This window comes from Budorcas taxicolor, chromosome X (genome assembly GCF_023091745.1).
Source record: "Budorcas taxicolor isolate Tak-1 chromosome X, Takin1.1, whole genome shotgun sequence".
Lineage (NCBI taxonomy): Eukaryota > Metazoa > Chordata > Mammalia > Artiodactyla > Bovidae > Budorcas > Budorcas taxicolor.
Genome location: NC_068935.1, coordinates 84339685 through 84364764, shown reverse-complemented (window position 1 = coordinate 84364764; position 25080 = coordinate 84339685). Strand labels below are relative to the sequence as shown.

General features: G+C 41.0%; 1 protein-coding gene across 1 annotated transcript in view; it reads right to left on the bottom strand.

Moving 5' to 3' along the window:
• Positions 1-9208: 9208 nt before the first annotated feature.
• The window catches only part of EDA2R (ectodysplasin A2 receptor), a 103791-nt gene continuing 87919 nt past the window's right edge, over positions 9209-25080 (bottom strand). The window contains exons 3-7 of the mRNA XM_052663324.1: positions 19437-19615; positions 18799-18884; positions 15716-15880; positions 12214-12619; positions 9209-10974 (exon numbers count right to left, since the gene is read on the bottom strand). Coding sequence (XP_052519284.1) covers positions 12237-12619; positions 15716-15880; positions 18799-18884; positions 19437-19615 — 813 coding nt within the window. The 3' untranslated portion in view covers positions 9209-10974; positions 12214-12236. The remainder of the gene's footprint in view (positions 10975-12213; positions 12620-15715; positions 15881-18798; positions 18885-19436; positions 19616-25080) is intronic.

Here is a 25080-nt window from a genome sequence, read left to right as displayed (position 1 = left end):
TCTGCATATCTGAGGTTATTGATATTTCTCCCGGCAATCTTGATTCCAGCTTGTGCTTCTTCCAGCCCAGCGTTTCTCATGATGTACTCTGCATATAAGTTAAATAAGCAGCATGACAATATACAGCCTTGACGTACTCCTTTTCTATTTGGAACCAGTCTGTTGTTCCATGTCCAGTTCTAACTGTTGCTTCCTGACCTGCATATAGGTGATTATTTAAATTCATTGAGATTGTAAACAGACTCTAAAATTGCCAGGTAGTACTTCTAAGAGATAATAATCTGGATAGTCTAAAGATAATATGCTTCTATGCTTTAAAAAGTGCTATGATCAAAATGAAAAAAACATACAAACTCAGACATTTTGCAGACCTCACAAGACATGTGCATAGTCCTCTTAGCATGGAACCCTGTTTTAAGAAGTGTTAGTTTAGCACACAAAAAATTTTAGTAGATCTGTAGCTTACAAAAAAGACAGATGCCATAAGCAATTCAGAAATATTGAAGGAAAACTTGGATTATCACCCAGATCTCTTGGGTGGCAACTCAGTGAATCCCACTACCCGTGATGCTGGATCCACTGATAAGAAATATGTTTCATTGCTATACTCACTGAGCAAAGACACACCAGCCAAAGGAGGCACCTTTGTTATTTGAAAGTAGAGGAATAAACAAGGTTTTTGGATGCATTTTTTCTTTATTGGCTAATATGAAATATCTCCAGAGCATCAGAAATTAAACATTCTGGCAGTAGCTACCACATATATAAGGCTCAAGATTCAACAAAATGTCTCCAAATAACCAACTTAGGATAATAAAAGTAATTGAAATTTACCTACATTCAATGTAAAACTCCAGAGACCTTGGTAGTGAGGTTAGCAGGGTGTTACATGCATAAGAAATTATCTTCCCAGTACAGTAGGGGTTTGTGTTTTGGAGAGGGTACTACGGTATTGACACTCTTACTGAGCCTGAGTCTGAGAACCTGGAAGGAGAAAGCTGCTCTCCTAGGCTCCTCTTTGTCAAAATTCAAATCTAAGTATACAAAGAAGAAAATACTAAACCAAAAAAGTAAACTCATCCCCAGCAAATACCTCCCCTCCCTTACAAACAAGAACAATTTTCTTTTGCTAGTTCAAATAGAGACAACTCAATTATTATCTAATCTTAGGGGCATGTTGAAAATGTTTCCGTCACATGTCTTTTGTGCTTCCACTAACAAATATTACCTAAATAGAAAAGATATATGAAAGCAAGGCATTCAAAAATACCTGTACTTTAAGAGCAATGAAATCTTTAAAAGCACTCCCCAGGAACAAAAACTTGAGTGTGACATTCGCCATGGCCAAGCAGCAATTATGGAGAAGAAAATGGCAACCCCTTCCAGTATTCTTGCCTGGAAAACCCCATGGACTGGACGGAGGAGCCTGGTGTGCTGCAGTTCATGGGGTCGCAAGAAGTCAGACACGACTGAGTGACTTCACTATAAGCAGTAATTATTAAGAAGAAAAGCATCCTTCACCTCACCTCTACTCAAGATGTCTTAAAAAGCAAAGTAAAACATTTCCCTAGTTCAATTGCCAACTGCAAATTTTTAAAATTAACTTATTTAATTGGAGGATAATTACTTTATGATATTGTGATGTTTTTTGCCATACATCAACATGAATCAGCCACAGGCATACATGTGTCCTCATCCTGAACTCTCCTAGAACCAAGGTGATTCTGAGTATGACTTGGGATGATCACACAATGTTCATACCATGAGGACCTTACTCCTGATTGGCATACCCATGTACTGAGGTAAGCTTGGCAACAAAGGCTGGTATCTTAACTGGTACAGAAAAGGCCATTGCTAAGAAGTTATTCTGGGCTGTGTATTCTAGCCAGAAAGTTTCTTGTCTTGGATGGAGCTTACAATGAGCTTTGTAGTGGTTGTGTTTAAGGATATACCATTGGGCAATTTTGCTACATGACTGCTGGTTTTTTTCTGCAATGTTGGCCTCAGTGTCACTATGGTAACTGTACCATGTTAAAGCGATTGTTAAAGTGAAATTGTTAGGGGTAAACAGTGGAGAAAGCCCTGGTCTAGGGATCAAGAGACTTAGGTTAGACTGGCAAGCGACATATCTAATATAAGCTGCTTTTCTCTTCTTCAAAAGGAATATTATAACACCCTATTCAGGGGATTGTGAGGATGAAATGAGACCATAAATATAAAAGAGCTTTGTCAATTATAGTCTAGAGCAGGCACAGTGAAGACAGCTGGCTGTAATATTTTATCATTATATTATTGTTAATATAATTGTGACACAATCACTACCTTTCCCAGAGATGCAGCAATATTAGACTTGAACCATGGCAATACAAATGGTGACTTTTAACACCTAAGACCTCCTCAAGCTGAATCATCTTCAATTTGGATACTGGTTCTTGCCTTGCCAGGAGTTCCAGACATGGCTAATTAGAGTCAGTGAGATAAGAATAAGCTGTCCCAGAAAGAAAACAACAGAGAACTTAAAAGTCAAGACCTAAACCCTTGGCTCACACATATTTGCCAATACCTGTGTTAGGTCAGGCTGCTTGATGCAGGCTTGCAATTCAATTGCTTCTAATCCCCAGTGCAGTACAATGGGAACTTTTAATTTTTTCCTAGGTGCTTTTTAGAACCTTGACTAGTGGGTTGCCCTGGGAACCCTTAATCAGTGTTTGTAGATGAACTGTTCCCTATGATACATTTAATAAAACCTTGAAAGCAGAAGTCCTGTTGTAGAGAGCATTCATTTGCCAGTGCTAGGACCTATTGAAGTGCACATGCTGTTTAATGTACTTAATTAACCACCAAGTAATTGTGGGACAAGAATTAGCTGTACAGGACTCAAAAAAAAAAAAACAAAAACCCAAACAAACATAATACAGAAGAATACAGCCTCCAAGTTACTTATTACATCATGGTCATGAGATATAAAAGTTCAGTTCAGTTGCTTAGTCATGTCCTACTCTTTGCGACCCCATGGACTGCAGCACACCAGGCTTCCCTGTCTATTACAAACTCCCAGAGCTTGCTCAAAGTCATATCTATCGAGTCAGTGATGACATCCAACCATCTCATCCTCTGTCATCCCCTTCTCCTCCCACCTTCAATCTTTCTCAGGATCAGGGTCTTTTTTAATGAGTCAGTTCTTTGCATCAGGTGGCCAAAGTATTGGAGCTTCAGCTTCAGCATCAGTCCTTCCAATGAATATTCAGGATTGATTTCCTTCATAATTGAATGGTTTGATGTCCTTGATGCCCAAGGGACTCTCAAGAGTCTTCTCCAATACCACGGTTCAAAAGGATAAATTCTTTGGTGCTCAGCTTACTTTATGGTTCAACTCTCACATCCATACATAACTACTGGAAAAACCATAGCTTTGACTATAAGGACCTTTGGTGGCAAAGTAGTATCTCTGCTTTTTAATATGCTGTCTAAATTGGTCATAGTTTTTCTTCCAAGGAGCAAGCATCTCTTAATTTCATGGCTGCGGCCACCATCTGCAGTGATTTTTGAGCCCAAGAAAATAAAGTCTGTCATTGTTTCTATTGTTTCCCCATCAATTTTCCATGAAGTAATGGAACTGGATGCCATGATCTTCCTTTTTTGAATGTTGAGTTTTAAATCAGCTTTTTCACTCTCTTCTTTCACTTTCATCATGAGGCTCTTCAGTTCCTCTTTGCTTTCCGCAATAAAGGTGGTGTCATCTGCGTATCTGAGGTTATTGATATTTCTCCCATGAGATATATAGGTAGGAATTAAAGGAAAAGCATAATTCTGAAGGAATCAAACAGGAAGGAATGATGAGAAATCTGAGATCCAACTGACATGTCAATAGGAAGAGGCAGTAGGTCTTCTTTCCTCTCCCCACTCAGCTACCCCTAAGTATGTTGAAGGGTATCCTTGGAGGTCTGCTAGGGGGTACTTTGAGGAATTCAGGCCCAAGAGGGAAGGCCACTTTGGCTCCTAAATGTTCTGTAAGGTTCCAAGAAGGCAAATTCCCACCATGCTCCCTGTTGGAGGCAGGGAGTTATAGGACTTCAAATAAAGGGTGAGGCTCGGGAGACTCACAGGGAAAATATTTGCCATGCCCTATGTTGCAACACAGGACCATCACTCTTCAAACATGCATAAGACAGTCCAGCTGACTCAAGGAGTGTGATGAGTCTAAAGTGACTTGGAAGAAGGGAGGGGAAAACTTGTAGGCCATAGGCGGTAAGAGCTATGTGGAGAGTAAAGCAAAAAAGAAAAGAAACCCTCTCCATCCTGGATGCGGATAAAGCCATGTGCTGTTTTTCAATAGAAGACTATGCTGCTGCCTCCACAACTTAGATCATGGAGCCAGCTGCTTTTTCTGGTGGTGGAAATGAACTGCTTTACTCACCATCCAAAGTCTCTTCCCTATGGTCCTTAATGATCTTTTAAAGGTCATTTAGGCAATGTCTAGTGGATAGAAACAACCAGTGACTTCCGACACCTCTGTCTGTCCTGCCATGGTGGTAGTGGTTTAGTCGCTGAGTCATGTCTGACTCTTTGTGACCCCATGGCCTGCACCCCACCAGGCTCCTCTGTCCATGGGATTTCCCAGGCAAGAATACTGGAGTGCATTGCCATTTCCTTCTCCAGGGTATCTTCCTGATCCAGGGATCAACCCTGGGTCTCCTGAATTTTAGGTGAATTCTTTATGGATTGTGCCACCAGGGAAGCCCTTTTGCCATAGTCAAGAGAAATTTCTGCTTTACCTGACCTTCCCTGGGCTCTGTTCTCAGCTGTGGAATCCATACCTTGGTCTGGGGATGGGAATGTGGAGCAGGCTGCCTTTCCCAAATATGAATTGCTTTGAGTAAGTTACTATTCCTGTCTTGAACTCAGGTTCCTCATCTTTAAGACAGGTATAACGTATGAAAGAACTTTTTTTTTTTTTTTTACAATATAAAGCACTAAAGCATTATAATTGACAGATTTTTTTCAAATATATGCAATCTATCTGGGAGAGGCTTTTAGAGATGGGATATTTGCCTTCTCCCACCTTGAAATAAAGTTGAAGACTCAAGTCACTGCCAAAACTAAGATCTGAGACTCTTAAATTGAACACAGGAGGGTAGGAAGGACAAGTAGGGTGTACACTTCTACTGGTGTCAATCTTTCTCCTTTCTCTCTTATCCCCCAGGGGAAAATGAGGTAAGATAGACAGAAGGAGTCTTGTCTGACCTTACAGCTCTTCTCACTTTCAATCTCTTGAGAGATAGTGCTGATGGAAAGTCTCTTACCTTTCCACTGGCAGAGAATATACATCCAGGCTGGATATAGGGTGGGAGTAGGGGAGCTGATGGGAGGCAGAGAGAATAGTCCTAGTATTGTGGGCATGGATATTACCTTAATATATTCAGGCATAAGGGCCTTATTTGGCCCCCCACCCATTTTCCTTCCCCAAAGAGTTGTTTTCTGGAACAGATACGCCAGAAAACTACTACTGCAAACATTTCTAGAAAATGAAAATTTCAAGATACCGGAGAGACCCCTGGCTTTAATAATTATGCTATACATCACTGAATAATCCAAGGTCAGTCACCTTTCATCTCTGAGCCTCAGCTTCATCATATGCAAACTGGGGATGGTAATCTTGGCCTTCAGTTCAGTTCAGTCGCTCAGTCATGTCTGACTCTTTGCAACCCCATGAACTGCAGCACACCAGGCCTCCCTGTCCATAACCAACTTCTGGAGTTTACCCAAACTCATGTCCATTGAGTTGGTGATGCCATCCAATCATCTCATCCTCTGTCGTCCCCTTCTGTTCCTGCCCTCAATCTTTCCCATAATCAGGGTCTTTTCAAATGAGTCAACTCTTTGTATCAGGTGGCCAAAGTATTGGAGTCTCAGCTTCAACATCAGTCTTTCCAATGAACATCCAGGACTGATCTCCTTTAGGATGGACTGGTTGGATCTCCTTGCAGTCCAAGGGACTCTCAAGAGTCTTCTCCAACACCACAGTTCAAAAGCATCAATTCTTCCATGGTCAGCTTTCTTTATAGTCCAACTCTCACATCCATACATGACCACTGGAAAAACCATAGCCTTGACTAGACGGAACTTTGTTGGCAAAGTAATGTCTCTGCTTTTTAATATGCTGTCTAAGTTGGTCATAACTTTCCTTCCAAGGAGTAAGTGTCTTTTAATTTCATGGCTGCAGTCACCATCTGCAGTGACTTTGGAGCCCCCCAAAATAAAGTCAGCCGCTGTTTCCTGGCCTTGGATCTGTATAAAGATCCAATGAGATGATTGCTCTGAATGCAAACTACAAAGTTTAGTGCATATATGTAGTAAATTCCAGCATTTGCATCCTAAGATAATTATGTCCAGTCTTGGTTTTTACAAGTTAAATCACCTCCAACATTCTGTACTATGTTGATGTTCAGTCACCAAGTCATGTCCAACTCTTCACAACCCCATGGACTGCAGCATGCCAGGCTTCCTTGTCCCTCATCATCTCCTGGAGTTTTCTCAAGTTCATGTCCATTGCATTAGTGACACCATCCAAACATCTCATCCTCTGTCACCCTCTTCTCCTTCAATCTTTCCCAGTTTCATAGTCTTTTCCAATGAGTTGGCTATTTGCATCAGCTAGTCAAAGTATTGGAGCATCAGCTTCAGCATCAGTCCTTCCAATGAGTATTCAAGGTTAATCTGCCTTAAGACTGACTGGTTTGATTTCCTTGCAGTACAAGGGACACTCAAGAGTCTTCCCTAGTACCACAGTTTCAAAGCATCAGTTCTTCAGTGCTCTCCCTTCTTTATGATCCAGCTCTCACAATCATACATAACTACTGGAAAGACCATAGCCTTGACTCTATGGACCTTTGTCAGTAAAGTGAAGTCTTTGCTTTTTAACCCACTGTCTAGGTTTGTCATAGCTTTCCTGCCAAGAAGCAATCATCTTCTAATTTCATGGCTGTAGTCACCATCCACAGTGGTTTTAGACCCCAAGAAGAGGAAATCTGTCACTGCTTCCACCTTTTGCCCTTATATTTGCCATGAAGTGATGGAACTGGATGCCATGATCTTAGTTTTTTTAATACTGAATTTTAAGCTTTTTCACTCTCTTCCTTCACCCTCATCAAGAGGTTCTTTAGTTCCTCTTCACTTTCTGGCATCAGAGTGGTATGATCCACATATCTGAGGTTGTTGATATTTCTCCCAGAAATCTTGATTCCAGCTTATAACTCATCCAGCCTGGAATTTCGCATGATGTGCTCTGTGTATGAGTTAAATAAAAAGGGTGACAATAAACAGCCTTGTTGTACTCCTTTCTTGTAATTCTGTGACCCTGAACCAGTGAGCTGTTCCATGTTGTTGTTGTCCAGTTACTCAGTCATGCCCGACTCTTTGCGACCCCATGGACTGCAGGACACCAGGCTTCCTTGTCCTTCACCATCTCCCGGAGCTTGCTCAAACTCATATCCATTGAGTCAGTGATGCCATCCAAAAATCTCATCTTCTGTTGTACCCTTCTCTTCCTGCCTTCAATCTTTCCCAGCATCAGGGTCTTTTCCAGTGAGTCAGCTCTTTGCATCAGGTGGCCAAAGTATTGGAGCTTCAGCTTCAGCATCAGTCCTTCCAATGAATTTTCAGTATTGATTTCCTTTAGTATTGATTGGTTTGATCTCCTTGCTGTCCAAAGGATTCTTAAGAGTCTTTTCCAACACCGCAGTGCAGAAGCATCAAGTCTTTGGCTCTCAGCTTTCTTTACGGTCCAGTTCTCACATTCATATATGATTAGGGGAAAAACCATAGCTTTGACTAGATGGCCCTTTGTTGGCAAAGTAATGTCTCTGCTTTTTAATATGCTGTCTAGGTTGGTCATAGCTATTCTTCAAAGGTGGAAGCATTTTTTAATGTCATGGCTACAGTCATCGTCTGCAGGGATTTTGGAGTCCTAGAAAATAAAGTCTGTCACTGTTTTCATTGTTTCCCCATCTATTTGCCATGAAGTGCTGGGACCAGATGCCATGATCTTTGTTTTTTGAATGTTGAGTTTTAAGCTAGCTTTTTCACTCTCCTTTCGCCTTCATTAAGAGGCTCTTTAGTTTCTCTTTGTTTTCTGCCATAAGGATGGTGTTAAAGTGCTACACTCAATATCCCAGTAAATTTGGAAAACCCAGCAGTGGACACAGGACTGGAAAAGGTCAGTTTTCATTCCAATCCCAAAGAAAGGCAATGCGAAAGAATGTTCAAACTACTGCAAAATTGCACTCATTTCACATGCTAGCAGAGTAATGCTCAAAATTCTCTATGCTGGGCTTCAACAGTATGTGAACCTAGAACTCCCAGATGTTCAAGGTGGATTTAGAAAAGGCAGAAGAACCAGAGATCACATTGCCAACATCTGTTGGATCATAGAAAAAACAAGAGAATTTCAGAAAAACATCTACTTATGCTTCATTGACTACTCCAAAGCCTTTGTCTGTGTGAATCACATGAAACTGTGGGAAATTCTTAAAGAAATGGGAATACCAGACCACATTACTTGCCTCCTAAGAAAGTTGTATGCAGGTCAAGAAGCAACAGTTAGAATTGAACATCGAACAATGGACTGGTTCCAAATTGGGAAAAGAGTACGTCAAGGTTTTATATTGTCATTCTGCTTATTTAACATATGCAGAGTACATCATGAGAAATGCCGGGCTGGATGAAGCACAAACTGGAATCAAGATTGCTGGGAAAAATATCAATAACCTCAGATATGCAGATGACACCACCCTTATGGCAGTTGTTCCGTATAAGGTTCTAACTGTTGCTTCTTAACTAGCATATACGTTTCTCAGAGACAGATAAGATCTCTCTAAGAGCTTTCCACAGTTTGTTATGCTCCACACAGTCAAAGGCTTTAGTGTAGTAGATGAAACAGAGGCAGATGTTTTTCTGGAATTACCTTGCTTTCTCTATGATCCAGCGAATGTTGGCGATTTGGTCTCTGATTCCTCTGCCTTTTCTAAACGCAGCTTGGACATCTGGAAATTCTCAGTTAATGTAATGCTGAAGCCTAGCATGAAGGATTTTGAGCATAACCTTACTAGCATGGGAGATGAGTGCAACTGTCTGGTGGTTTTAACATTCTTTTGTACTGCCCTTCTTGGAAATTTGGATGAGGATTGACCTTTTCCAGTCCTGTGGCCACCGCTGGGTTTTCCAAATTTGCTGACGTACTGAGTGCAGCACTTTGATAGCATCAACTTTTAGGAATTTAAATAGCTCTGCTGGAATTCCATCATCTCCACTAGCTTTATTGACAGCAGTGCTTCCTAGGGCCCACTTAACTTCATACTCCGTACTTCATACTGGCTCTGGGTGAGTGACCACACCATCATGGTTATCCAGGTCACTAAGATATATTTTGTATAGCTCTTTTCTGGGTATGCTGGACTATATAGGCTGCTATTAATACCAAGCAAATAAAATAGTTTCTCTATTCATCTGGGCAATTTTTATTTCAAAATCTGACCTATGTGAGGGAGTAGATGTCAGCCTAATTGGCCTATTGTGGACATAAGGGAGACTTAAAAACAATACATGGTGCCTACACCTGAGCCTCGATGTTCCAACCTACCCTGTGGCATCAGCCATGAAGGGAGCAGTTTTACTTTATTCTAAGAAGCGTGTGAAACTGGTCGTGAAGGCTTAGCAATTGATTGGTTTTCTCTAAACTAAGAAAGCACCAATGTTTCCTGAGAGGTCCTAGGGCAGGCTTTAATGAAAACCCAAGGTCTTAAGTGTCTCCCCTAGAGCTCAGGGACTTCACAGTCACCCTAAAGACGAATGCTCTGAGCTCTGAGTTTGGCCCTGGGAATGCAGAGACTCAGCCTTGGGCTTAAGAAGATCAGGCACGATGAAGGGACAAAAGAGGCAAGAAAAGAAGAGAAAGAAGATAAAAGGAACTTTAGGAAGTACCATTTTAAAGGTAAAAAATAAACGGAGTTGGATCCCCACTAAAGAAGTTAAGAAACCTGTAGGTGGAAAGGAAAACCCCAGGGGGCAAAGGGATTAGCTCTGTGATTGTCACAGCCACAGCAGTCTAAGAGATGTGTGGGGAACTGAGGTTTCACGCCCCTCCTAACATGTGTGTAGGGGTGTGTGTGTGTGTGTGTGTGTGTGTACTGGGGAGGGGTGCAGTGCAGAGTAGCTGAAGAGGAAAAGTTTGATTTTGTCCCTAAAGTACAAGGCAAATGTATCAATAGGATACTGAGAGGCTCCTCCTTCAGGTTCACCTGATCAAAAAGGCAGGCAGTAAACCTATACCCCATTCATTGCCATCTATTCTCCCCCTGTCTATAATCAAGCTGAGCTAGGAACATATCTGGTAGTCCCATGACTGGGTAATCTGGCTTTCTAGGCTACCTAGGATAGGAAAGCAAGAAATGCTGCTGGTCAGTCTTGGGAAAATGATGAAGAATCAATCCTTTGGTAGGATGAGATAGGGTGTGCTCTGTCTGTAGAGTACAGATTGTTGTAGATATCATATCCCATGCCCTTGCTGCTGTTGTGGTTTAAGAACAAGGCAGGAGAGTCCAGAGAGAATGATTGGGCTGCCAGGAGCCCAAGAGACCTAGGGAGGGAGTAGAGCAAGTTAGAAACCAATGGGGCAATCTCATTAGCTGCTTCTTCTCTCCATCCCTCAAAAAATGGTTTAGGCCAGTGGTTAGGGTACAATAGCAGAAAAATGTCACCTGTTTGAGGTGATGACTTGACAATTCTTACTCTACATTGGTAAGACAATTTCACATGAAACTGGATTCAGTTTTAAGTACCCCATACTTTAAATGAATCAAAGTGGTACTTTCCAGACAGGAGAAGCTCTCTTTAGACTTCTTCAGGGCTATCTCATGACACAGGAAGCAGATGAAGTCTGTGTGGCCCAAGGAGAAGAGCAGGACCCAGGGTTGGCTACTGTAGAGAGAAAGAAAGTTTTTCTTTACATTGAGCTCAAACCCATCAGTCATAGCAACAATACACATTGATGAGTATAGCTTCCTGACATTGTAAGTATGTGAGCAAGGGTGACACCAATACTTTATGGGGATATTATAAAAGGGACTCAAGCATGGATTGAAGGACTTGGAAGGGAGGTTGGACTATATGACCTTGAAGGTATCTAGACTGACCTTAGTAGCAGTCTTGGCTTTCACCTACATATTGTTTACATTTTCTTAGGTAAGATATAGGGAGGGGTAGTCAGTGGGGAACCTGGACACCATCATAGCTTAGGAGAAATATTGAAATGGGTGGTGAAAGTAGTTGGTTAGTTGAAAAACAAGAGTCCACTCTCATGCTTCATATTGTCCCTTGTTACTTCCTTAATCTTTTGAGAAAGCAACATTAGCCATGGAATAGTCACATTGATTGAACTGGACAAGCTCTGAATTGGAGCTTCAAAACCTAGGCTTCAGCTCAGTTCTGCCACTGAAATGATCTGTGACTTTGAGCAAATCATTTCTCCTCTCTGTGTCTCAGGTCTTGCCTCTATAAAATGAGGCTAACAAACCTTGAACTGCTTACCACAAAGGGATGTTATGAAGACCAGGTGACTGTAGTGTATATGTAAGGATATATAAATTGTGGCTGGGAGCAAGGAAGGGAAAAAAAAACTCACATGGTTTAAATACCTCTAATGAATTAGACACTGTAAAAGGCACTTGCACATGCCATTTCTCACTCACCTCTCACTATAAGGTGAATAGTATTTCTTATTTTTCACAGATTAAGGACCTGAGACTCAGAGAGGTGAAGGAATTTATACAAGGTTCACACAGCTATTAAGGAATAGAGGTAGATTTGAAATATAGGACTGACAGATACTGAGGTTTTTGTATTTTCCCACTGTACCTTGATGCTTGAACACATGATGGGAGATAACTGAATATAACTATTAGACAGTAGGGCCCCAAGAAAGCTTGCAAAAGGCCAGGATATCGAATTTGTTATTATGTCAACCTGGCCAGTTCCTTGAAAACTATAGGCCCAGATCTGTGATGTATGAATGACTGGCTCAAAATAATTAGCATTACCATTGTTGTCCCTCCATCCACCAGTGTTCTTAGCTTGCTGTTCCTCTACCCCTAGCCCTACTGAACTCCAGGGGATAATTCCTCTGGGGATGGTCCCCAGTTTCTGGCCTTTCTGTCTTACCTTTCCAGCTCACCTCAGTAGAGTTAAGGGCTGAGGACTTCAAAGAGCACAGTGAGCTCCGGCCTGTCTCCAGAGCTTTCAGCTGGATTTCCTGCTAAGGTCTCAGCTCCAGTATAGGAAGCAGAACTGGAAAACTTTCGCAGGTCCAGCTCTGTGCATTCAACGGGAGTGTGGACCCAGTGGGAGTGGCTCTCTGAGGCACAGGAGGCCAAGGTAAAAGATTCTTGTATGGGGAAGCCATGAGTTGAGCTGCCGTTGTCATCTAGGATGGAATTAAGTGGCTGGGTCTCAAATATGCTTTCACTCAGTGGGGACTCAGGGCTGGTCTTCTGGGCAGGTGGTATGGGGAAGAGAGATTCCTCCTCTGCTCTCTTGCCAGCCTCATACTGCAGTGAACCTCCTGCAACTTGAAACAGAAAGCCACTGGGTCAGAGGAAGCCAAAAGTAGGGGCTACTTTCAGTGGAGCAGCTGGTCCTGAGCACAAAATTGGGAAATATCTGGGAACTAGTGCACTCCTTCCCATCCCTGGGAATCAGAGCACATAGCATCAGGCTAAGATGACACAGTTGAGAAACACATTTACATTGGGGTATCAGATTGAGGCTACCTGGTGGTGGATCAGGGAAAAAGGAATTTCTCCAGAGAAAGAGAATCCTTTGTGGAAAGCAGGAGTTTAACAATCTCCGCTCTAGATCTGGCAATGAGCTTTATTTCCTGGTGCTATTGCTGTGTATATGTTGTGTTATACGGCAAAAGGCAATTTTCAGGTGGAATTAAGATTATGGACCTTAAACTAGGTAGATTATCCTGGATTTCCCAAGTGGGCCTAATGTAATCACATGTGTCCTTATAAAGGGAATATGTGAAATGAAAAGGACTTGACCACCATTGCTAGTTTTGAAAATGGGAAGGGGTCATAAGCCAAAAAGCAGGTGGTATATAGAAACCAGGACTGGCCCTCAGCAAGGAAATGGGACCTCAGCCCTATAACTGCAAGGAACTGAATTTTTCTATCTTTCTGAATGATTCAGGAAGTAGATTATCTTCTGAAGCCTCCAGAAAGGGATATAGCCTTGGCAACACCTTGATTTCAGCCTCATTAGACTCTAAGTGGAGATCCAGCCAAGCTTACAAAGCTTCTGATCTATGGAAATGGTCAGATAATAAATGAGTGTTATTTTAAGCTATTAACTTTGCAATACTTTGGCCACCTCATGCGAAGAGGTGACTCATTGGAAAAGACTCTGATGCTGGGAGGGATTGGGGGCAGGAGAAGTGGACGACAAAGGATGAGATGGCTGGATGGCATCACCGACTCGATGGACATGAGTTTGGGTAAACTCCGGGAGTAGGTGATGGACAGGGAGGCCTGGCGTGCTGTGACTCATGGGGTTGCAAACAGTCAGACAAGACCAAGCGACTAAACTGAACTGAATTTACTATAGAAGTGACAGAAAATTAATATGCCTTTCATGCATAAACCCGATTCAACATCAGGTTACAAACTAAGAGCCTATGGGATGTGTGTTTGTTTGACCCCTGCATTGTGGCTTTGGTTGCTTTTAATTACAACTCATTGCTAGAACTGAACACTGTTTCATACAAAAATTTAGATTATTGGCTTCTCTTGAAAATTCAGGTTTTGAAACATTGAATATTCCTATATTGTAATAAACAGCTAAAGCTGGGTAGGTAGTAGATTCCCTTTAGACAGGGGATGAACTATTCAGTTTGTCACAATTCTTACTCCTCTCTATTGTACCTTATGTTGGATCCAATTCACATATTAATCTCACCTATACAAGTCCAGTATGCATAAAAGTCAGTGACTTCTTATAAGCACCTTCCCCAAATGAGAAAATGTCTTACCCTATTTCCCCTATGGAGACCATGAAGGAGCTACCTGCCTTCATATTCTCAGAGAAGCATACTGCATTATTATTTTGAAGACAGAGAAGGTGCTGAGAAAGGTTATTTATTTCTCCTCTCCTAAGGCAGGGGGAGGGAAACAGGCAGCTCTCAAATGTTGCTTCATCTTCTTCCTTCTGGGCCCTGGAGCCAACATGTTTCATTGCCCATGCCCAGGGACTGGTCAACTGCTCTTATCTGAAAAACTGGCCTCCAAAGTCAGAGACAAGATGGTTCACCCTGAGCCACAATGTTCTGGGAGACATCAGAGAGTAGAGGTGAGGGAAGCAGAGTTTTAGAAGGGTCATAAAGGGATAATAAAGAAATGGCAACCCACTCCAGTATTCTTTCTTGGAGAATCCCATGGACAGAGGAATCTGGCAGGCTACAGTCCATGGGGTCACAAGAGTTGGACACGACTTAGCGACTAAACCACAAAGGGATAATAGTGTTCCCCTTGTGCCCTGCATCCCTTGAAATTCTAGATTTATCTCCACTTAAATGGTAGAGTCAAACATATCTGCTAGTCTTTTTGAAAATCATGTAGCAGGCCCTAGATCTGAACCTGTTAAAGGCAGGTCTATATAAGCAGGATCTTTACACAGAGAGGTTGAAAAAAGTTGTGTTGCTTTGGATTCAATATCTAGTAGACTGATGAGGAGTCCTAAGCATCTGTATATCTATTAGAATATGTCTTCCCTTACTAAGTCAACTCCATTTACCAGCCTGGGTTCCTATTTTGGTGTTTCTGTTTAGCTCTCAGCTCCCTTGAGGGCACTGAAGATACACCAAGACTCAGTACTCTTAATTAAAAATTTAACCCCTTGTTTGGTTTTGGCCAGCCACCATCCCACCTCCCCCATATTTGCCCTCAGTGACCTGGACTTTCTGTCCCACATTCTTGGCTAATGGCTGGACTTGTGCTGAAAACAGATCATGATGTTATTCCTGACTTTAAATCTCCTATGGGCTGGGCCAGACCTCTTTGGGTATCATTACTGTCTGAGAAAAAATGTCTAATTTTGTCAATTCCTCTGGACACTGGACTGTTACTCACATCTGGTATATCACTCTACTGATAACCATTGCCTGAGACCTCACTAACTTTAATTATAGTGACGTCTCATTCCAGCCAGCCTTCCTCCTTTTCTGACATGCTGCAGAATCTGTACCTATTTGTATAAATGACTAGCTAGAAAAGAACTTAGAAATCAACTCTATCATTTTAAAGGTTAAGGAGAAAGATTTAAATATTAAGGAGAAAGAAGCTAGATGACTTATCTGGAATTACACAGTGATTCAGAGGTAGATTTAGAACCTAGGTCTCCAGATGCCTTTCTCAAGGGTTTTCCCATAATGTTGTAGTCCTTTATGAACTCCCGTACCTTAATGAACCAGGGCCCATAAACTCACAGGGTCACCCTCAATTATCTCTGAAGTCTTGTGCCCATTGCTACCCCCAGATAGTCTACCTTTGAGGCTTTTCATCACTGTAGGGAAAGTCCGTTAACTCTCAATCCCAGAAAATTCCTCTATTCAGCTAGTCAGAAACTTGTTCCTGATTCATGTAATATGTGAATCAGCTACCCTTACCACGCTGGCAATGTCTGTTGAAGAACTGCTTGCAGTAGAGGAAGAAGAGCCCCAGGAAGGCCAGGGTAAACACCACGAGCAGACTGCTCACCAGTGCAACAAGTGTGGCCTCCTTAGGGGATACTGTGGGTACATCTGCCTTCACTAAGCTCAGCTGGAAGGCACCTGTGAGACAAAAAAGTGGGGGAGGTCAGTCACTATAGGCAGTCAGTAGTCATCCTGACACTGGGTCTGGACATCCTCAAGCCAGCACCCTCTCCCTAGGGTCTTCCTCAATTAGGGCTGCTAAATTGGTTCTACTCCCTTGTAGAGCAAGGAAAAGTGTACAGAACAAAGTGGAGGAATTCGAATCTATTGCTGACATGGTATAAATTAGTATAGCTACTTGAAGATTCACATATCTTATGGTCTTTCCATGTCATATTTAGTTATATAACCTAGAAAAATAGAAACAAACTAAAATGTTCATCAGGGCACAGGATAAATAAATCATGATATAATTCTATAATGTAATATTATATAGCATTTGAAATAAAAGACCTATATGCTGCTGCTACTGCTGCTAAGTTGCTTAATAATCCAGAGGGGAAAAGTAAATTGGAGAGTATATAGTTTGATATCATTTATGCAAAATATTACAAAATTTTAAAAATAGCATATATTGGCTATGAATATATATATGTATTTACATGTATCAAAATATGGTTGGAGAGTATGGCAGAGTCATAATGCTCACCAGTTATCCACACGCTTCTCTACATATCCCATATACCCTTGTAGTAAGGCCATCAGAGTAATTTTGGCCAATGAACTGTGAGTGGGAGTAATATATGTTACCTGCAGACTGAAACAGTTAACTGCTAATATGTCTGTCTCCTCTATCTTTTACCCTGTCCCACCAATCTGGAAGTCATATAATTTGATGGTATAGTCACAAGATGGAAGAAGACCTTTGCATAGCAAAAAGCAAACTTTTATTATATTAAACCATTGAGATTTGGGAGTTTGTTACTGTAATATATCCTACCAACAAGATATATAAAATTCATGTTACTGGTTGCCTCTGGGGAGGTAAAGAGAGACTTAAACTCAGAAAGAACAGAAAAGTGAGCTCCGTTTAACCTGTGGAATCTTCGTTTTAAAACATTCCTGAAGCAAATATGTACGATTTAAAGATTTATCCAAATAAACTGTGGAAAACTCTTAAAGAGATGGGAATACCAGACCACCTGACCTGTCTCTTGAGAAACCTGTATGCAGGTCAGGAAGCAACAGTTAGAACTGGACATGGAACAACAGACTGGTTCCAAATAGGAAAAGGAGTATGTCAAGGCTGTATATTGTCACCCTGCCTATTTCACTTATATGCAGAGTAAATCATGAATGCTGTGCTGGAGAAAGCACAAGCTGGAATCAAGATTGCCAGGAAAAATATCAATAACCTCAGATATGCAGATGACGCCACTCTTATGGCAGAAAGTGAAGAAGAACTAAAAAGCCTCTTGATGAAAGTGAAAGAGGAAAGCGAAAATGTTGGCTTAAAGCTCAACATTCAGAAAACGAAGATGATGGCATCTAGTCCCATCAGTTCATGGCAAATAGATGGGGAAACAGTGGAAACAGTGGCTACTTTATTTTTGGGGGCTCCAAAATCACTGCAGATGGTGATTGCAGCCATGAAATTAAAAGACGCTTTCTCCTTAGAAGGAAAATTCTGACCAACCTAGCTAAGTCATTTCAGTCGTGTCCGACTCTGTGCGACCCCATAGATGGCAGCCCACCAGGCTCCCCTGTCTCTGGGATTCTCCAGGCAAGAACACTGGAGTGGGTTGCCATTTCCTTCTCCAATGCATGAAAGTGAAAAGTGAAAGTGAAGTTGCTCAGTCGTATCTGACTCTTAGCGACCCCATGAAATGCAGCCTACCAGGCTCCTCCAATCCATGAGATTCTCCAGGCAAGTGTACTGGAGTGGGGTACCAACCTAGACAGCATATTAAAAAGCAGAGACATTACTTTGCCAACAAAGGTCTGTCTAGTCAAGGCTATGGTTTTTCCAGTGGTCATGTATGGATGTGAGAGTTGGACTATAAAGAAAGCTGACCATGGAAGAACTGATGCTTTTGAACTGTGGTGTTGGAGAAGACTCTTGAGAGTCCCTTGAACTGCAAGGAGATCCAACCAGTCCATCCTAAAGGAGATCAGTCCTGGGTGTTCATTGGAAGGACTGATGTTGAAGCTGACACTCCAATACTTTGGCCACCTGATGCGAAGAGCTCACTCGTTGGATAAGCCCCTGATACTGGGAAAGATTGAGGGCAGGAGAAGAAGGGGATGACAGAGGATGAGATGGTTGGATGGCATCACTAACTCGATGGGCATGAATTTGGGTGGATCTGGAAGTTGGTGATGGACAGGGAGGCCTGGCATGCTGCAGTTCATGGGGTCTCAAAGAGTCAGACATGACTGAGCAACTGAACTGAACTGAACTGTATATTGATACTGTATAACTGAACATTTTTATTTTTTAGTATTTTTCTGCATTTAAAATATTTTTATTTTAAAATAAAATAACATTTAAAATACTTAATTCTTTAAAAAGATATCACTCAAAAAAATGTGAGTTGACATATAGACAGTAGATAGACACAAATGATAGACATATAAATGGATAGTGATATGGGTACAGACTAGATCCTAGTACTTCAGCCTGTTCCCATTCCTAACCATTAGGGACTTCTATAAACTTCAAATAAATAATCCACAAGTGTACAAATGTTATAATTTATAAAGTGCTTCTAACCTATTATTTCATTAGAAAAAGCATCCCACAAGGTATGAAGAACAACAGTTTTCATGACTTACATTTTTTTCAGATAAGGGAAATGAAGTTCAGTGAGTTCCAATGATTTTTAGAAGGTCACACAGAAAATATATTGTGAAACTATTATTCAAATGTAACAGATTCCCTTGACAATCTACCCTATAGGAAGGATTAGAAGAGGGTAGGGGAAGACTTTACTACCCCATTTTGCTGTCGTCCAATGGATTGGGGAAGAAAGGGGAGAAGAGAACTGGATACACACACTGAACTTCAGAGGTGGGTGTCTGTTTTGTGCACGGGATACATTCTTGATCTTGTAGGCCTCCAATACGTGTCTTTTGGTAGAATCTGTGGTCAGAACAATAAGAAATGGCAAGGTGATCAAACAAGCAATGTACTTGGATTGGTCTGTCTTGAACCATAGGCAGCTTCTAAGAGTCTTGCCCTCTAGGAAGCCATCTCTCATTCTGACTCCTCTTGAGTTCTCTGCCTCTGTGTCTGTTTCTGACTTATAATTCTAGACTCTTTACCTCTTCCCCCATTCATCAAACCCTATAGCCAAAAGAGGAACTGGTCTCACAAGAGAAGGAAACATTGCTTTGATGCCAACTGCTTCCTAATTTTTTAGATCTACAGTGAGATTTACCTTGAAACTTGGGTCTGAGCAAAGTATGCCAGCATGATAAAAAATGCTGTTTACAACTCATCTATAACTGACTGTGTGCTAGGCACTTTATAGAAGGATCTTGAGAAGATACTGTTTTGCCCTCATGGGAGCTTAACTTCATCAATATATGGACAGTTAGAATACTTCAACTAGGCTCTGAGAGGTAAGGGTCAGTGAGACCTCCAAGGGCTAGAGAAGGACCAGAAGAGCTTGACCTCATACAGAAGGCTCACCTGGGCAGACACTTCCCACAGATGGCATTAGAGGTAGCTGTACAATTGGCCTTCTGGATACGATTGATAACAGCACAGGTGATGCAAGTCTGACATCTATGGTGTCCCCAGCTGCTTTTGTATCTGCGGGGAGGGCAGGCTGTGCAGTATGCATCTCCACCCTCTCCATAACCACAGTCCTGTAGAGAAATGTGAGTTACTAACATTACAGAAATTTTGAGAGAGGATTAGCTATGGGACTAGTGGACACTGCATAGAGCAACATTTTACAAACTGCAAGTTGCAACCCATTACTGAATCATGACATCAGTTTAAAAGGTTTCAACCAGTGTTGAAAGCTGAAATAAGATAAAATGAAATAATGACACCAAATATCAGAGTGAAGATCATGTATTAAGGCTAGGTATTTATATCAGTCATCATAAGCTAGGTCAGTTCAGTACAGTTCACTTGCTCAGTCATGTCCGACTCTTTGCCACCCCATGAACTGCAGCACGCCAGGTCTCCCTGTCCATCACCAACTCCCTGAGTTTACTCAAACTCATGTCCATTGAGTCTGTGGTGCCGTCCAACCATCTCATCCTCTCTAGTTCCCTTCTCCTGTCTTCAATCTTTCCCAGCATCAGGGTCTTTTCCAATGAGTCAGCTCTTCACATCAGGTGGCCAAAGTACTGGAATTTCAGCTTCAGCATCAGTCCTTCCAACGAATATTCAGGACTGATTTCCTTGAGGATGGACTGGTTGGATCTCCTTGCAGTCCAAGGGACTCTCAAGAGTCTTCTTCAACACCACAGTTCAAAAGCATCAGTTCTTCTGCACTCAGCTTTTTTTATAGTCCAACTCTCACATTTATACATGACTATTGGAAAAACCATAGCTTTGACTAGATGGACCTTTGTTGGCAAAATAATGTCTGCTTTTTAATATGCTATCTAGGTTGGTCAAAACTTCTCTTCCAAGGAGTAAGAGTCTTTTAATATCATGGCTGCAATCACCATCTGCAGTGATTTTGGAGCCCGAAAGGATACAGTCTGTCACTGTTTCCACTGTTTCCCCATCTATTTCCCATGAAGTGATGGGACCAGATGCCATGATCTTCATTTTCTGAATGTTGAGCTTTAAGCCAACTTTTTCACTCATCTCTTTCACTTTCGTCAAGAGGCTTTTTTAGTTCCTCTTCACTTTCTGCCATAAGGGTGGCATCATTTGCATATCAGAGGTTATTGATATTTCTCCCAGGAATCTTGATTCCAGCTTGTGCTTCATCCAGCCAGCGTTTCTCATGATGCACTCTGCATATCAGTTACAGAGTGAAGTAAGTCAGAAAGAAAAACATCCATACAGTATACTAACACATACATATGGAAATTAGAAAGATGATAACAATGACCCTATATGTGAGACAGCAAAAGAGACACAGATGTAAAGAACAGACTTTTGGACTCTGTGGGAGAAGGCGAGCATGGGATGATTTGAGAAAATAGCATTGAAACATGTATATTATCATATGTGAAACAGACTGCCAGTCCAGGTTCGATGCATGAGACAGGGTGCTCAGGGCTGGTGCACTGGGATGATCCTGAGGGATGGGATGGGGAGGGAGGTGGGCAGGATGTTCAGGATGTGGAGCACATGTACACCCATGGCTGATTCATGTCAATATGTGGCAAAAACCACCACAATATTGTAAAATAATTAGCCTCCAATTAAAATACATAAATTTTAAAAAAGAACATTCTCAAACACAATACACAAAAAATAAACTCAAAATGGATTAAGCACTTAATTATAAGACTGCATGCCAGAAAACTCATAGAGGAAAACATAAGGAGAACACTCTATGATATAAATTACAGAAATATCCTTTTGGATTCACCTCCAGAGTAATGAAAATAGAAATAACTATAAACAAATAGGACCTAATTAAACTTAAAAGGTTTTTCATGGCAGTAGAAACAATAAACACATCAAAAAGGTAACCCATGGGATGGGATAAAATATTTCCAAACAATGCAACTGACAAAGGATTAATCTCCAAAATATATAAACAGCTCAATATATATTAAAAAAAGGCAAAGAACCTTGTCAAAAAATGGGGAAATTATCTAAATAAATCTTTCTTCAAAGAGGAATAACGGATGGCCAAAAAACACATGAAAAGGTGCTCAACATCACTTATTATTGGGCTTCCCAGGTGGCGCCAGTCATAAATGATCCACCTGTCAATGCAGGAGACACAGGAAATGCAGGTTCAAACCCTGAGTCAAGTAGATCCCCTGGAGAAGGGAATGGCAACCCACTCCAGTGTTCTTGCCTGGAAAATCCTGTGGATAGAGGAGCCTGGTTGGCAGTAGTCCATGGTGTCACAAAGAGCTGGACATGACTGAGTGACTGAGCATTTTTGGAATTAATAATAACTAATTATTAGAGAAATACAAATCAGAGCTGCAATGCAGTATCACCTTACACTGGTCAGAATGACCATCTTCAAAAAATCTATAGACAATAAATGCTGGAGAGGACGTGGAGAGAAGGGAACCCTTTTGCATTGTTGATGGGGATGTAAATTGATAAAGCTAATATAGAGAACAGTATGGAGGTTCTTTAGAAAATTAAAAATGAGTTACCAGAAGATCCAGCAATGCCACTCCTGGGCATATATATGGCAAAAACCATACTTCAGAAAGATACTTGAACTCAAATGTTCATTGAACACTATTTACAATAGTCAAGGCATGGAAATAATCTAAATGTCCATCTACAGTGGAAGGTTAAAGAGATGTACATTTGCATAATGGAATATTATTTCGTCATAAAAATTGAGATAGTGCCCTTTGCCACAACATGAATGGAACTATAGATTATCATGCTAAGTGAAGTAAGTCAGACAGAAAAAAACAAATACTATATCATTCATATGTGGAATCTAAAAAATCATACAAATAAACTTATCAAGAAACAGAAAGGAACTCACAGACTTAGAAAATAAACTTATAGTTAACAAATGAAACGTTGAGTGGAGGGATAAATTAGGAGGTTGGTTTTAACAGATACACATTATTATATACAAAATAGATAATCAACACGGATCTACTGTATAGCACAGAGAACTCGTCTCAGTATTCTCTAATAACCTATATGGAAAAAGGATTTGAAAAATAATATATTATGTATATATGTATAACGAAATCACTTTTCTATATATCTGAAACTAACACAACATTGTAAAACAAGTATACATGTAAAATAAATATTAATAACAATGAAATGAATTTGGGTATATTATTATTAACTACAAGCTTACAGAAATTAAATAAAATTAGCAAAGAATATTTGAACAATTATATACCAACATATTAGATAATCTAGATGAAGGAGGTAAGTTCCTAGAAATCCACAAATTACCTAAGTTGAGTCAATAAGAAATAGATAATATCAACAGAGTTATAACAAGGAAAGAGCGTGAATCAGTAATCATAAATCTCTCAATGTAGAAAAATCCAGGAAGAGATAGCTTCTCTACTGACTCTAACACACATTAAAAGAATTACTCCTAATCTTTTTCAAAATATACCAAAAAATTAAATGAAATTTAATACCTAATTTATGTTATGAGGCCAGCAATAACCTGATAAAATACCAGATAAAAACACACAACAAGTAAAGAAAATTATACACCAATATTCATCATGTATATTCACTTAAAACTTTCAAAAAATATAAGCATAATGAATCCTATGGCATATTAAAAGGATTACACACCAAGAGAATTTTATCATAAGCATGCATGGATGATAAGAAAATCAGTGTTAACATCATTCACTAATAGAATAAAGAGGAAAAAAAAGACATGATCATCTCAATTGCTAAATTAAACTAGAAATAAAAGGGAACTTCCCCATTATGGTAAAAAACATATGTTAAAAATCCAAAGTTTATATCAAACTCAATGGTAAAATACTGACACCTTCCCCCTATGACAAACCAAAAGAATGGCCACTTTTACTACTACAAGTCAGCATCTTAATAGAAGTTCTAGCCAAAGTTATTATAGAAGGAAAATATATAGAATGGATACAAATTGGAAATAAAGAAGTCCCTGGACCACTAGGGACTCCCCGGAGGTCCAGTGGTTAAGACTCTGCACTTACAATGTAGGGGGTGAAGGTTCAATCCCTGATTGGGGAATTAAGATCCCATGTGCTGTGCAGCATGGCCAAGGAAAAAAAAAAGTAAAACTATATTTGTAGATCACAAGATCCTATGTGTAGAAAAATCCAATTATTCCACACAAATACCTATTAGTAAATTTTTATAGGCTAAATTATGTGCTGTGCTATGCTTATTCACTTAGTCATGTCCAACTCTTTGTGACCCCATGTACTGTAGCCTGCCAGTCTCCTCTGTCCATGGAATTCTCCAGGCAAGAATACTAGAGTGAATAGCTGTTCCGTTCTCCAGGGGATCTTCCCAACCCAGGAATCGAACCCAGGTCTCCTGCATTGCAGGTGGATTCTCTATCAGTTGAGCCACCAGGGAAGCCCAAGAATACTGGAGTGGGTAGCCTATCCCTTCTCCAGTGGATCTTCCCAACCAAGGAATCAAACTAGGGTCTCCTGCATTGCAGGTGGATTCTTCACCAGCTGAGCTAGCAGAGAAGACCACAGAATTACCTCCCACCCCACAAATCATATGTTGAAGCCATAACTCTTTTAAGAATGTGACTGTATTTCTAAGCTGGAACATTTACAGAGATAATTCAATCAAAATGGGATGGTAGGGTGTATCCTAATGCAATATGACTAATATCCTTACAATAAGAGATTTTTGGGGGGGGGCAGTCCCAAGATGGAGGAGGAATATGATAGGAGGTTCACTTTCTCCTCCCAAAATACAACAAAAGATCATCTGCATGTGGAGCAACTCCCACAGAACAACTTCTGAATACTGGCGAAGGACACCAAATGCCCAGAAATGCAAACCAATCTCCTCAGAATGAGGATAAAGATGAAAAGAGAGACAAAGGGTTTTGGGACAGGGACTCTCTTTGGGGAGGGAGTCATGAAGGAGAAGAAGTTCACACACAATAGGAAACCTTCTCAAAGGTAGGGTCAGTGGGAGCTTAGGAAACTCAGAGGGAAGAGCGAGAAAATTTCACCACAGAAATAGTACTGAGAAGAGGCTTACATGCTTGCATCCACAGACAGTGAGTGGGATCTGGGTGCAGAGGCATGGGCTGTGTCATTGGTTCTCAGGGAAAGGACCTGGGTTGAATGCTGTGAGGACACTCTGAGGGGGCTAATGTGACATAGCACAGACAGACTGGGGAAAACGTGGGATTGCCAGAGAAACAAACGACCATTCCCATGGGACAGCTCTAACGCCTCATTTTAATTCCTGGTGTGCTTGTACAATCAGAATATCAAAATAGGGTGAGCTTGCTGCCATTTACAGCCCAGGAAGCAGAGAGGCAGGTGTGCACCAGCCAGAGGCAAAAGGCAAAGGGCAGCTGCAATCTCAGCCCGAGACCACATCTGCTGCCAAGCTGTGAGCAGCCAGCAAGCCACTACCCATGTCTTCCTGGGATCCTGGACAGCTCAGATCTACTGGGAGTGTCACAGCTTGAGACCACCTCCTCTGAGGA